General features: G+C 41.7%; 1 protein-coding gene across 1 annotated transcript; it reads right to left on the reverse strand.

Moving 5' to 3' along the window:
* Positions 1 to 1179: 1179 nt before the first annotated feature.
* On the reverse strand, positions 1180 to 1892 carry LOC137164537 (small ribosomal subunit protein uS15-like). The gene has a single exon (XM_067565421.1). The coding sequence runs from the start codon at positions 1684 to 1686 to the stop codon at positions 1240 to 1242; it is 447 nt and encodes a 148-aa protein (XP_067421522.1). The 5' UTR covers positions 1687 to 1892; the 3' UTR covers positions 1180 to 1239.
* Positions 1893 to 14509: the final 12617 nt, after the last annotated feature.

The following is a 14509-nucleotide window of genomic DNA, read 5'->3' on the forward strand; positions in this document are numbered from 1 at the left end:
GCTGATTAGGGCTCACAGGGCTTGGGTAAAGGGCTGTATAATGGTTTGGGGTCTCCCTGGAGCCAAGCTCGGGGACCCTCCCGCCTTGCAGGGTTCTGGAGCCCAGGCTCCAGCTTGAGCCCTCATGTCCACACATCAATGAAACTGCCCCTTACCTTGAGCCCTGCAAGCCCTAATAGCAGCAGAGACATACCCTATGTGATACCATAATACAAATCAACAAAATAATGAATAACGATCAGGTCGGGTCTGCCAGTATGTGACAAACTTCCCAAGAAAACTGAGCTGCTCGTTTAATGAGATAATTCAGTGATGCAGTCTTTAAACAGGGAAAGAATCCAGCACTTGGGCTTACACTCCCAGCCGTTTTGTATAATGTTTATAGGATTATAGGCTTTGCCACCCCAGCCTGTGTCTTGGACTTGGTCTCTTATCTCAGCATGCCCAGTGCTCCACCACTAATGCCAGCATCAATGCCCTGTTCACCTGCTTTTCCCATAATGATCTTTTTATACCTTCTTCTCAGATGACCCCCTATGCAAAGAGTGGCCTCACAGTTACAGCATCCCAAAACCACTACCCTCTCCTCCTAAAGACTCATTTCTCCTGTGATGCCCATGAGATGCCAAGCCAAAATTTAATAACAGCAGTTTCAAAATTCTAAATTATTCCCTCCTCTGGGCTTTCCAAAGAAGCCTGCCCACTCTTTGTCTGCCTTGTAGAATTTAAGCTCTTCAGGGTAGGCACTCATCATTTTGTACCTTATATAAGGCCCAGTGCCTTGCTGACAGTTAGCCCATCTAAGTCATCAAGTGAACCAAGCAAACTTTCACCTGGGACAAGGACTTTAATTCAAACACAGTCCAAGGAAACATCAAAAGCAATGATGTGGATCTGTCATTTTCACTCCTTTAAGATTTTTCCTGCCTAGCACAGACAATGATGTATCAGCCTTTTGGGTAGTGGTCTGATAAACTCCTCCCAGTATAACATAAGTCATCCCTTTACCCACTCGTAGCATGACAACATGGCCTTTGGAATCTTCTCACTCTGCTTCAGATCAACGTGAATGTGTAAGCAATAATGCAAAGTTTGTGTAAATACTCAGCACGTTATTGCACATGTGCTCTGGGGTTTCATCCTTATTTGAACATGCCCTAGATTTTTTTTTTTTTTTAAAGAAGATAACACAGGTCTTTAATGTGACTTTATTCTTTCAGTAAAAAGAAGAGTGAACTCTTATGCAACCAGAGCAGAGGCTGTGGATGACTCATACTTCCAGTTGGGTGGGAGCTCTCCCTTGGTCTTGTAGTAGCGAGCCAGCCCATGAATTCTGCTCTCAATCAGAATCAAACGAAATTTGGCATCTTTATCCTTTCTGTTTCTCTCAAGATGTTTGTGAACAGCAACAGCCTTCTTGATCAAGTGGTACAGATCCTCCGGAAGATCTGGAGCAAGTCCCTTGGACTTAAGGATCCTTAACATTTTGTTGACAGTTACAAAATGAACTTGGGCAACACCAGGAGAGTCCCTTAGGATTACACCAATTTGTGACGGAGTTAGACCTTTCTTAGCCAGTTTGTAGATCTGTTCTTTTACATCATCAGAAGTAAGTTTTAACCAGGTGGGCACACTGCATCTATAAGGCAAAGCTGATTGGGACAGGTCCTTCCCCGGAGCGTGCATGTGACCCCTGATGGCACCAGACAGCGAAAGTTAAACACCTTCGGATCAAAGCTTTGGTTTGCGAACTTAATTTACATATTTTTTGCTGCCCATTTCAAGGCTTACATGAAATATGATGCAATTCATATTAAAACTATGAGTTTCCACCAGCATTTCACAAAACATGTAGAAATATAAAAAATAATGACAAGCAATGCTACACATCTTCCCTAAACAAAACCTTTTTGATATATAAAGGATAGCACGTAAAACAAACACATTCACATAATAAATAAGACAATTTTTTTTCTGGAACTGTGTATGTGGCTGTAGGATTCTACTGCTTCTGAAAATATGAGAGTAAAATGGCAATTTGCTGCTGCTAAGAGACATCATACCCATGCCACTGTTAGCAAAGGAGCAGCAGAAGTACATGTACAGGTTAGAATATTTTCCCCATGGGTTTGTTTCTTGTTTGCTAATCAGACTTAAACATCCTAGAAAACACCAGAGCACTAAAGAATTTTCACAATAACTTGAAGGTGACTTAGCAACAGCCTTGGAAGCGATAGCAGGAGCTCTGGTGAAAACAGCTGAAAAATTCCTTTCAGACTCCAAGTCTGATGTGAAGGCAACTTCAGCAGCAGTTTTTCTCCTTGGGAATGTTCTACTTGCAGTCCCCGTTGTTTGGAGCTAAATAGCATTGACTGTCACTGGGTTTCATGCAACATAAGTCAGGCTAGAATTTGGCCCTCTGGATTTAGAACACAAATACTTATTCTGTTGGGAGTGTGGGGGAAGGCAGGAGAGGTGAACTCAGTTCGACATTAGTGTCACACTTTTTGCATCTTGAAAAATAAAAAGATCATGGATTTTTTAAAAACTTAGAGGAAACTTACACTAAGTAACAATTGCATTTGCAAACGTTGGTATTAAATAGGTCTCAAATAGGATTTCTCTGCCAGTTAAATATCTACATTAATGTGGACCCCTATTTAAATATATCTGCTAAATCAATAAATGAGTTATAAGATACTCCTTGGGGGCCACAAAATAGCCTGTGCAGGTTATTCCAACAAAAGGACAGAAAGTCCACACTTGGGGACCTTCCTATTCATCATTCTGTCATTGCAAGAGGAGTGAGGTTTCCTTCCCCGTGGAGTGGATGGGCAGTTCAGCATGCAGAATCTACTCATTATAGCTTTCTACTACTTCCCATCTCCACAGCTCTGGTGCAGCTGGAATTGCCACTTTTCTAAATGCTGATAACTGGACCCACAAGGCCCCAACCCTGCCCCACCTCTTTCCTCAAGGCCATGCCCTGCTCCGATCCTTTCCCCAAGCCTCCCCTGCTCCACCCCTTCACCCAGGTGGGTCCCCCCTACCTCCATCACTCACTCCTCTCCCACCCCTCGCTCACTTGATCGTCTCAAGGAGTCTACCTGCAGGTAGGAGGTGGCCCTGGCAGAGTAGGGTCTGGCGCAGGTTAATGACTCAGCACCTCCCCCCTACTCTGTTGTACCTGGATTTTTGGTTCATGTGCCATTTAGGGTTGCCAGGTCCCAAAAACAATCTGACAACCCTAAATGGCACCTGGACACAGAAGCCAAAACCAGACGGGTGACAACCCTACCTGTTTCCTTTTCTTCCCCCTGCCCCATCCTCCATCCCTTTCCTCTCCCCCTCATTCCCTTTCCTCTCCCCAATCTCCCCTGACCCTATCCTACTCCCCCATGCCCCATCCCATCCCCCTTCCTTCCCCACTGCTGACCAGACACTGCCAGATTCCCTTTTTGACCAGATTTTCTGGCCCAAAACCAGTCACCTGGCAACCCTCGGTGCAGCTGTGCTCTTGCGGTAGGTGCTGTGCCCTAGGGTTCTCCTTCAGCAGAGTTTACATATCATGGATAGGGAGGGAACCCATCTAAATGAATGTTGATTTAGGCCTTGTTTAAATTGGGGATTTCCCCCAATTTCAGCCATCAGTAGCTAGCCACTGAGGTAGCCACACCAGTGCTAATCCCTAGCATAGACAAGCTATGAACCTGGAGTCAGCTACACAGTGGAGGTAGTGGCTTTACCCCTGATCACAGAATTACAGGGTCTGGTCTATGTCCTAGCCTGTAACCAATCTCTTGGGTGTGACCCTTTTAGTGGGCTGGGCCCCAAGGGCTCACGGAATTCAACAGCGGCAGGCCTGTGGCCTCCAAGACTGGAATTCCTTTGGCACCAGGATTCCTGCAGCAAATCCAACCAAGCCCGAGTGCTGAGGGAGACTTGAACTGTGTCACTTCAGTGAGTATTTGCTGCGATGCAGACGGCCTTCTTGGAAACCAGGCAACTGTTTATTAGTCACCTGACATACAGAATCTTGTAATTTTAAGGTTAGCAAACTGAAGCAGAAGTTAAATTATAGTCCACCCTGGTCAAACGAGTGCCATGATGAGCCAGCCAAGCTGTGATGGACTCTGCCTCTGGCTCTTTCCCCCGTTCCCCTTTTGTCCAGGCTCCTGAGTCCCTCCAAAAAAACCCTTCTTTCAGGCACCTGAGGCCTTGTCCTCCCAACCCGTTCCAAGTCCCACCTTCTGGGATTTCCTGCTGTTAGATGTTGGTTGCTCAGTCATTGGGGCGTCTCTTTGTCTTGCTGGATCCTCTGTTGATGTAAGCCACTTCTTTAGTGACTGCATTTATTCCCCCCAAACAGCAAAGCGACACCCTCTCCTCCTGCCTTCTGTACTGTTCCAGGATCAGTGTTAAATCCTTTGCACCCACTGGGTAGCAATGCAACATACATGGGGAAACTGAGGCATACCTAGGATTCATAAAAATATTACAGAAAATGTCCACGTCATCACCCCTTAGCTACAATGGGAGTTTGCAGCTACACCAATGGGGACAAATCCCCACTTAGACATTGAATCCTCAAAGTGATAAGATGGAAAGGAGCTAGCCCTGTCTTTTCCAGACTCTAACCCACTCCTCTCTCACACTTGCATTCCTAGGCCCACAGTGGACCCGTACAGGGGCTCCCGTGGACTCCTTTCGCTGAACTGCCAAGCTTTCATTCATAAAATATTAGGTTTGGTAAAATAGGAAAACCTTTATATAAAAAAAAAAAAAAAAGCATGTAGCTGAACTGCTTGCAGTGTCCCTTTAAATATAACTCTTGTTCTTCAACTATGTGAGCTGGAGAGCCCTTCCTCATAGTACACAGAGTGGAATATTTGCGATGTGCTGGAAGAGATTGGTACATGTGAAGATTTTTCCCTTTATGAAGTGCTCCACAGAATGAAAATGTTGGAAAGCCAAACAGCAGTCCCATCCCCCCACTTATTATAATTTTATATGGAGTGTCAACGCCCTACTCTTTCAATATTGTAATTCGTTTTTCTCTCTTTTATATTACGCATATTAAGAAAATAAAGATTAGGTTTAGAATACCATCTACCTTATAAAGGCCATATGTACCTGTTGGTATATAAATGTCTGTAGGGACTAAACACCATGACATAAAAATGGTGAGTTCTATACAGCTTGGTTGTGTAATACACTGCTAGGTCTCTGTGTAATGCACCACCTGGACTCTGTCCTGTCATCCCATTGGAGCCTGAAACATGCACATGACTACAACAGCCAGCACTTTATCACATTATAAAATAATGTCATTTAAAAAGGAAAAAAATAGTCTCTTTTCTTTCCCCAAAATAAACTTAGCCAGGCTTTGAGGCAGGAGTGTCTGACAATAGCTAGAGCGTGCATGTGTGTGCGCTAGACTAGGGTCCTGCTTGGTTTAATATCATTGATCGGTATTTGTTCTGAGGGGTACAACTAGCTCCTCCCTATTGTATTTGTAAGGTTAACTGAAGGTCACCAGGGCCCTACATAGGTGCTGCTCCTCCCTCCCATATCACAATGCATCCTCTCTTGTTTGGCAGTACTATGGAACAATTTCTAAGGAAGCACTGCAACAATGAAAAGTCCTGAAAATGGCACAACTAAGAGAGATGTTCCAGCATTCAATCCCTCTCCTTTTCAGGAACCTCCTCCACCAGCATCTCATTTCTGGAAGGCTGCTTTGACAACAGGAAGTCTTGCAGATGACATTTCACTAAACAGGAGAATTTTTGTCTTTTAAGGGGGCATCCATAGATGGGGAAAGTAGTGGAAAAAGCCAGAGATATGGAAGTGCTCTTCTAGATATGCAGCAATTCTCCAAAAGGGCCATATTTTTGTTGTTTAATGTATCTTTCACCCACCCACCCCAAATATCACCTGGAAGCTTATTTTATGTGCATTTAGATGAAGTATGATGTGGAGCTGTCAAGTGTAGCCATAAGCCTGTAAATTAGGTGAAACACTGGTACCCCACATGAGAAAAACAAGTGTCATTTTTGCAGAATTCTAAAAACACTGCACCATGATAAACGGTAAAAAATGTAGCCTAAGTTAAATTTCAACACCTTAATGTGGTGCTTATTGGTAAAAGCTATCAAATGATATATATTAAAAGATTTTTATTGGTTTCGCATGGCGAAGTATTTTTTTTTTTTAGGCATGATGAAGCTATTAGCATGTGACAAAAATGGCAAAGAGATCATAATGGTGAACAGCTGACTTAGGCTCACAGGGCTAAAAATTGCTGTGTAGAAGTTCAGGCTCAGGTTGGAACTTGAGCTTAGAGACTCTCCCCCCGCAGGGTACCAAAGCCCAGGCTCCAGCCTGAGCCCAATCATCTACACCACAATTAAACAGCCCCATGAGCCTGAGTCGCCCAAATCTGAATCAACTGACATGGGCCAGCTCGGGGTTTTTAATTGCAGTGTAAACGTACCCTCAAAGAGCTTTACAAAGGTGGTTAAAGTAGGTGCTCTCATTTAACAGATGGGGAAAATGAGGCAACAGAAGAGAGGCAAAAAGCTGTACAGTGGCATCCAGCAAATCAGCAAACACAGCTGTGAACAGAACCCAGGTCTTTTGGCTGCCTATCCACTGGACTACTATGCCAAGAACAAGTATATATTTGGGTGTCCAAAGTACAGCCTCCCATCTTTAATCCACAGCTGCAGCCCCAAGAGACCACATACAAAGGCCACAACATTCACTGCTCCATCTTGCTACAGCCTGTATGTGTGAGAGCCCAGATAATCTCCTTGTACATTAAAAGCCCCAAAAAGAAAATTAGTGTGAGGATCCCCTCAGATTTTTCCACAGATGGGAGAGTAGGGTTTTTTCCTTAGTACACCAAAAAGGGTGCAGTGCACGCCTCCAAATATGGTTGATTCTAGACAATTCACAGACCATCTTTGCTTGTACATCTGCTCAGGTCCACAGCTGGGCTTGTGTGATAGTGTGACATCCACATATTGCCTTTTCTGGGTAGGGTCTGCAGGTTGGAAAAGGGATGATGTGTATTTCCTTCATATGGCTCATCATGAAGGTCTGCCCAGACCCTGTCTCATTATTGCACAGAGCACCACCGCAGAACTGGGATGGGGAGAAGGGGAAAGAGAACAGTACTAGAGACTTGCATGGCTAATCTCCCACTCTACAGGGAAAGGCAGAGGATTCCCTCCCCATTCAAATCAGGTGACATTCTGGCCCAAGATCTGGACCTCAGCTTCTTGACAAAGTGCTAACATGACATAGTGAGGCAAAGACTTGTCAAACCATGAAGTACGTCTTTCAAAAAGAGTGACAGCATCTGACCACAGGCAAAGATCCTTAGGAAACTACTGAAAGTTCAGAAAGGACAAGCTGACAGATACAGGGAATTAGCTTTAAAATATTAATTAAGGCCAAGTTTGATGCTGATGTACTGCTTTTAATTAGAATTCACCCCTATGAGTGTGACTCCTTCTCAGGAAGATGCTGCCTAAGGAGTTCAAAGATACACTTTGGAATCACATCAATGTGTATACATGAAGGTATAATTAACAGCAGAAAAGGATCAAATATGTATGAGGCACAGATATGAAGGACCTTTATACCAGGCACCTAAGACCTTAAACATCTAGGAACAGGTGAACCTTAAAAGAGTCACAGGTTCACTACAGATGAGCACACTAAAGTTCAGAGTCTAACCTAGGCCTTCCCCACCTGCAAAACTGCACTGGAAATCTTACAAGATTTCCAGGGCCCTTTAAGTCCAGTAAAGTCTGAAATACTGCTGTGGTCCAGAAAGAACCCAGCCATGTATGCACCCACCAAACTAAAACATCCTTCTGGAAAGAGGTAGCCAGACTTCCTCCAACTTCAAAAGATTCCCTTCGGGCTCGCTGGGAGCAAAGTCATCACTATTTTTTATTTGTGAAGTGCTGACAAGCATACATGGAACTCTACGAGACACAAAACTGAAGATAGCCCCGGCCCCAAAGAACTTAGTCTGAAAGTCTCAGGTCGTCTCTTATTTCATGAGACCATTAACTCACTCTTACTATTGAATAAACTGGTTGAATTAGAGTGATGTCTCCTTCCCTCCTTTAATCACTTTACTCCATAAACTGGGTGAATAATTCCCCAATACACAAAAATTGTTTTTGTTCACTATGAGTGAACCCCATAGGCCTCTGCACAATTTAATAGTGGGCTTAAGGTTGAAGCTGGACTTTAGTGATATACAGGCCTTCTGTGGGCCATCCGCGTGGAGTGAATTTCACCCTATTTGACAGCTCTAATACTGACATGCACAGCTGCAATAATGTAGAATTCACTTCCCTCTCTCTGTGCACCACCAGGATTCAAACACAAGTGCAATAGCCCAAGTTTCTAGCTGGTGTTATGAAAGATTGACAGTTGGAATAGCAAGAGGAAAACCTTGTCATTAAAGGCTCTACACACTGCAGCAGATTTTCCACCCCTCCCCATTACTATACTTCAGGGCCTCATTCTGAGCTATGCTGAGCACTCACTGAGAGTTAAAGCTACACTAAACATTTCAGAGGATTAGGCCCCAACTGAGCAGTTTAGTACCCCAGAATAGTCTAACTGGAAAGAGAATTATTAAGATTAATGATATCTTCCATTTCTTTTCTCAAATACAATTAGCAATTTAAAAATTAACTGCAAGAAAAGATTAAGTTTTGTTGAACTCTAAAGTGGATTATTTTTTATCTTGGACAGTGCTTATGATACCATGGGTGTGGAAGGGGAAGTTGTATATAATGGTGTTTACATTTTCCTCTGCTTTTTCCCTTCTTGTGGCCAAAGCAATAGTGCTAGTTACATGCTGTGGTTTCCAGCTTGCAAGATGCCCTCCCTTTATTGCATAAGGCACACTGACACAATCAAGAAATCTTGTGAACTGTCATGTTTTTGTTTTTGTAACATTAGAATTGGCAGACATTCTGCACTCTCTCTAGTAGTTCTGTGGTTAAAGAACTCATTTCCAACAGGCTTTGTTTTAGTGTACCTATTGTTAGGACATTCAATGCATTCCTTTGCTTACAATCTGGATCTGTGTGTCCAATTATCAGTTTGATCCCCATGAATTCCACAATATTTAAACATTTGTTCTTTCCAATTAGTGTTTGGGTGCTGTAAGTTAGTACAGTAACATGCACCAACAGCATTCCAGGTTATAAAACACTGGCTCTATAAAACCATTAAAAAAAAACCTAATAATTCACATCTCCAACAGTGGCTGTAGCTGAGAAACTAGAATTTCATGTACCAGTTCTTTGGCTCATTTGCCAACTGGGACACCCTTGTTTAAGAGCACACTTCCAACACAGGAAAAGGTTTGATATGACTGGATCACCACATCTGGGACCCATATTCTTTCCTTTATGGCCAAGGGGAAGACAGAAGATGAATCTACACCTTAGTGAGCATCAGCTGCTCCAGACTTGATCAAGCTAACTTGGGTTCCCTCACACTGCACGTGAACTATGTTCACTTTAATAATAATTTATACAGCACTTAGCAAGGAGTTGTAGGCAATTTACGATAGATTAAATACCTGATTGTTTCAAGGATTGTGCCCTGGGATGTCAACAAGAAAAGTTAAAATCAGCATAAAGCCACGAGCAAAGTAGATGTGCAGTGCCAAAGGCTTTCTAGGGAAAAACTGTTCTTAACCTGCTTTATCTGAGGCTCTTCTGTTCCTAGTTCTCATGATCCTTCTTGTCCCCCACCTAAGATTCTATGGTGCTGACAGACTGAATTCCTCAATTCCTTCTAGTGGCTCTCTCATTTGCAAACTGGGGGCAGGGGAAGAGCTGGCTGTTACACTCCCCCTTGTCTTCAATGGCTAGAAAAACATTTTAAGTATCCAACACAGAACTTAGCAGGACCTCTCCTCCTGGGTTTGGGGTCTTAAAGAGTATAGTGTAAAATAAACCCTAATACATCAAGGCAAAGCCACGCTCTTGCAACAACATGAGACAAGCAAGAAAAGATGTGGGCATGGACCCAACTTCCTTCTCCATCTCACACAATATCTTTGTCCCTCTCAGGGAAAGATATACCCTCTGCTGTAGCTGATGTTCTTTGATGGTATGCATCATGCACTATATCCTGCTAACACCTTTCAAAGTGTAAAACATACACTGATACTTGGATGTGTAGGGATATTATAAATACCATGCACTTATTTAAAGAGATGTGACTTTACAGATAATCTGTAACACCACATACCACCGAACCCTTTTTAAAAAAAAAAAAAGTATTTAACAATGAATCAGTTTTCAAAGATTTGTTACTGCACATTGCTTAGTTCTATTACAATGGCAACATCCACTCTCCCCCAAACTCACACTGGAGCCATCAACTCATCTCAGCTCCATGGTGCAGGAGCTTTGTACTGCCTCATTGCACGTTGCTTTGATGCTGTGATATTCCATCTCATTTTTGCAAGTGGTGATATTTACAAGTGGATTAAAAGCTTCCTCTCTAAAATATCTCATTGTTACAATAAGGTGTGTAACAGTGAATTGTACTCACCAGTCAGTTATTTTTCTAACATTTATTTAGAAGTACAGCAAATTCTAAAGGTTGATATCCACCAACCCCATCAGAAATTGATCATCTGGGATACTTTCTACTCATCATAGCAGATTATCCTTCTCAGTGCTCCAGAAAAGATGGAGACATATAAAGCCCTGCCAACATGTCCTTGGGTGGGTGGGAAACTTAAGTTTCCTCAGTAATGTCTTTCTTGTCCTCCTTTTGGCATTCGTTTGCATGAGGAAACTGAAGGGAACTTTTTACTGAGCTGTTCATGTCCTCCTCAATGGTGCTAGAGATCTGCTGTGTATCCTCCTTGTCCCCTAACATTTTTATGTGGTTGTTCATACGTACAGAAGAAGGGGAAAAAAGTCTTATTACTGCAACTATTTACTGCCTTCAGTTGCATGTTTTCTTCACTACTGATAAAAATATCCATCCATTACTGCCATTGAGTGATGTATTATATGTTCTTTTGCCAATGGAAATACATCCCATGAAATGAGATGCCTCTTTGTAGTATTCATTTTTATAATATGCTTCCAAAATACACAATTGTTATGCAGCACACACTTTGCATATTAGCCTATGTACTATGACTTCTAAATTCATATCAAATTTCATTTTAAGATACCATTGAAAAAAGCTCACCCACCAAAAAAAAATAAAATAAAATAAAAGCAGCACCAATTTGCTCTCTTTAACCACTTTGCTGCTAAACAGTTTGCCAGGTAGATGCCTAGAGTGTTCTCTTATTAAGCAGCAAGATTTATTAGTATTTAATCGGGTAGGCAAAGCCAAAGAAGAGATAAGCAAAAAGTGAGATAAACTCTAAAGTTTACCCATACCACAACTTGATGTTTATATTGTAACACTAGCACAGAAAGCCTACTCAGTAGGAGTTTAGCACTGAAGTCCCTTCAGGGACCGAGGAAGTGGCCACCTTGTACCAACAATGGGTTCCAGTCTTTTTCCAAGCAGTCATCCCTCCCCCAATCTTTCCAGGTCCCTTACCCCAAATGGAGTACAATCAAATTGAATGCAAAACATTAAGGTTCAATTCAGCAGACTTGAATACAGCGTATTCCACGAAGCTTTTATCCCTCCTCCTGCCCCCCCCAACTATTTCATACACCAAGGAATTCCATTTGTATGTGCATAAACAATCATAACACAATGCACGAGTGCCAGTGTGCCTCTTAACAGTGACAGTCATTTGTAGTTTCTTAACAAAGTAATCCATAATGGCTTCACTGGAGAAGCAGCATGAACATCTTTGATTTTACAACTGTTTGTAATCATACTGAATGGATCCCATTACATCCCCACCAAAGATATGCATGTGTTCAAGCTGAGCATATAGACAATTAAGTTGCCATCACAAGGCATTACCCAAGTGCAATTAAGAATGAACTTTCTGTATGTTTTCAGTAAAAATACACTTCTAGAATATGATCTAAATTTGCTTTGCAGTAACAAAAGTTTGCATGGACAGAGCCTACGCACTGGACTGGGAGCTAGAAACTCCAGCATTACAATTCCAGCTCTGATACTGCATGGGGGACTTTTGGCATGTCACTTATTCCCATTTTTACAGAAAAGTTGTTACCTTCCAGGAGTGTTGTGAGGATTAGTGTTTGCAGAACAACAAAAGTGCTAAATATTTCATATTAGTACAAGAATGGTGTGACTGAGCATCCATTCTCTGGGGCAGATATTCCAGTTGGGTGAGCAGAAGGGAAGCCTGTATGTGCACCATGGAGGACCTGTGATACAAAAGGAACAGAAGCAGAGAGTCATTCTCAGAGTTAAAAGGCTTAACAAAAATTTCAGCACCTGAGAAATGTCCAGAGAATGCATGAAAATCCCAGGACCCTGCTCTTTTACAGCACAAAGCAGGATTCTACAGCAAAGTGTAAGGTTAAGGTTAATATAATGTTGGTTAAAAAAAACATTTAAAACCCCAGACTTTAATTTCACAGAATACACTTCATTTGGGAATCAAGACAGCCATTCTGGCAAAGCTGCGGGCAAGTTTTGGGATTAGACTCAGAACTCTCCATACTCCAGGGAAACAAGTTAAGGAATAGCATTTGGTATTGGGACAACAGAAACCTTTATTTAATCTGGGTGTTAACCTCAGTGCATCATGAGATCTGTGCTGTGTCCCTTAACTCAACTGTCTCCTGGGCCAGCTCCCATTTATGTGCAGCTGACCAGTTCAGAAAGAGGCACAACAATTAGTAAAACAAAAAGTGTCTGGGTACAGGTACCATTTTCCTCCAGCCCCCTCATGATATTCATTTAGTTGAGAAGCAGGTATGGTAGACCTTGATAAGAGAGTCCCATTTAAGAGTTGATAACACAGCAAACTTGGAGATCCACATACCTCACCCTATTATCCATCCACCCAGGGTTTCTGGAGCATCCAGGAGCCAGATCTACTCATCATCACTTTCTATCCAGTCAGAATATCCAGATAACTAAAAATTTATTCATGGAAAAGTTAGAAGTGGACTGAAATAAAGGACCTTTTCTCATAGATGTATAGAAAAACCTTTGTAATCACAAAAGCCAGTTCCCAGTGCTGTCCTGTCCCAGAGAAAAATGGTTTCCACACTACTGATCTGCTCTTTGAATACACTACAATGGATCTTATACTGGATTTTATGCACTATTGAAGGCTAATCACAATACCAGTTACCAGGCCTCTTACCGTTATGGAGTTTCCCTTTAATTCTTTATCTTTAAGAGCTCTCAGAATCCTGGATATTCAAGTGAACACAATTCAGAAAAGGTAACAATAATCCAGTGGTATAGAACTTGTTTAAATTTCAGTGGTTCTAGGGCTGCCCATACTTATCTATTTGTTATTAGTCAAAGAGGAAAAACTTGAGTTCCTTCTCAAGTGTGGTAGGACTTAGAAATTATATTTAAGTCTCAAGAATAAACTTCTCCCTGACCAGAGTATTAGATCAATTGTTTCAAGTTTTGCCATTTAGCTAAGTAACATTCAAACCTTCATAGAAAACAATTCAGGTCAGAGATTATTAGAAAAAGGAATTGCAATTTAAAAATCAAAGTGTTAAGAAAGTAATGTTTCTCAGTACATGATTGGATTTTTTTTTTTTTTTTTTTAAAAAGAAAATTAGACAACTCCAGTTGAACAGGTAATATTAGAAACTCTAGACTAACAGAATACACCTCCCCTCTGCATTCAAATGTCTTCTGAAAGTATCTTTCCACAGAGCTATTATCTGGCTCATTTCTTGCAAGCAAAGTAGAGATATATTAACATTTGACCATCGTTTTCATGTTGTGTTTTGTTCCTTCACCCTTTAGTTGTAAACTATTTGGAGCAGGGACTGTGTTTTCTGCGTCTATACAGTGCATGTTATACTAAAATGTGTGGTGTGCTTTTAGAACAATTTTGCACAATTTTACTTGTTTGGGGCCAGTAATGCATTAGTTTTAAAGAGTTGGAAAATACATTTTGTGGCTTGGTTTGTAAGTTTGATGAGTTTGCAAAGCTGTTTTATAGAGGAGTTTTGACAGTCATATTCTTGTTTTTAAACAAAAAAATTTAGCACATGAGAACACAAGAACATTTGAACTCAGGGTAACTGATTTGTTGCCAATACAGACAGAGCTTTAAAAAGGGGTTACAGGAATTTTCTTATAAGAAAAGAAACCATGCCCCTCTCCCCTAAGAAAAAGTCACTAATTTAGCAAAACTAACTCGCCCTTTCTTGTATAATTTAGTATTGAAAAGTCATAAACAGGAGTTCCAACTGAACACCAGAAGATCACAACAAAGGCTTTTCACCACTGCACAGCAGAGGAGGAAATAAGAAAAACTATGAGCAGAGATCTAAGCCCTATCACCCCGTTTAATATTTGT

The sequence above is a fragment of the Emydura macquarii genome, unplaced genomic scaffold, assembly GCF_026122565.2.
Source record: "Emydura macquarii macquarii isolate MOO-44397 ecotype Brisbane River unplaced genomic scaffold, CSIRO-AGI_Emac_v2 contig_2676, whole genome shotgun sequence".
NCBI lineage: Eukaryota > Metazoa > Chordata > Testudines > Chelidae > Emydura > Emydura macquarii.

What these genes read in the sequence shown, in the direction of transcription:
- LOC137164537 (XM_067565421.1), bottom strand. Translation starts at nt 1,686, where the DNA reads ATGCACGCTCCGGGGAAGGACCTGTCCCAATCAGCTTTGCCTTATAGA.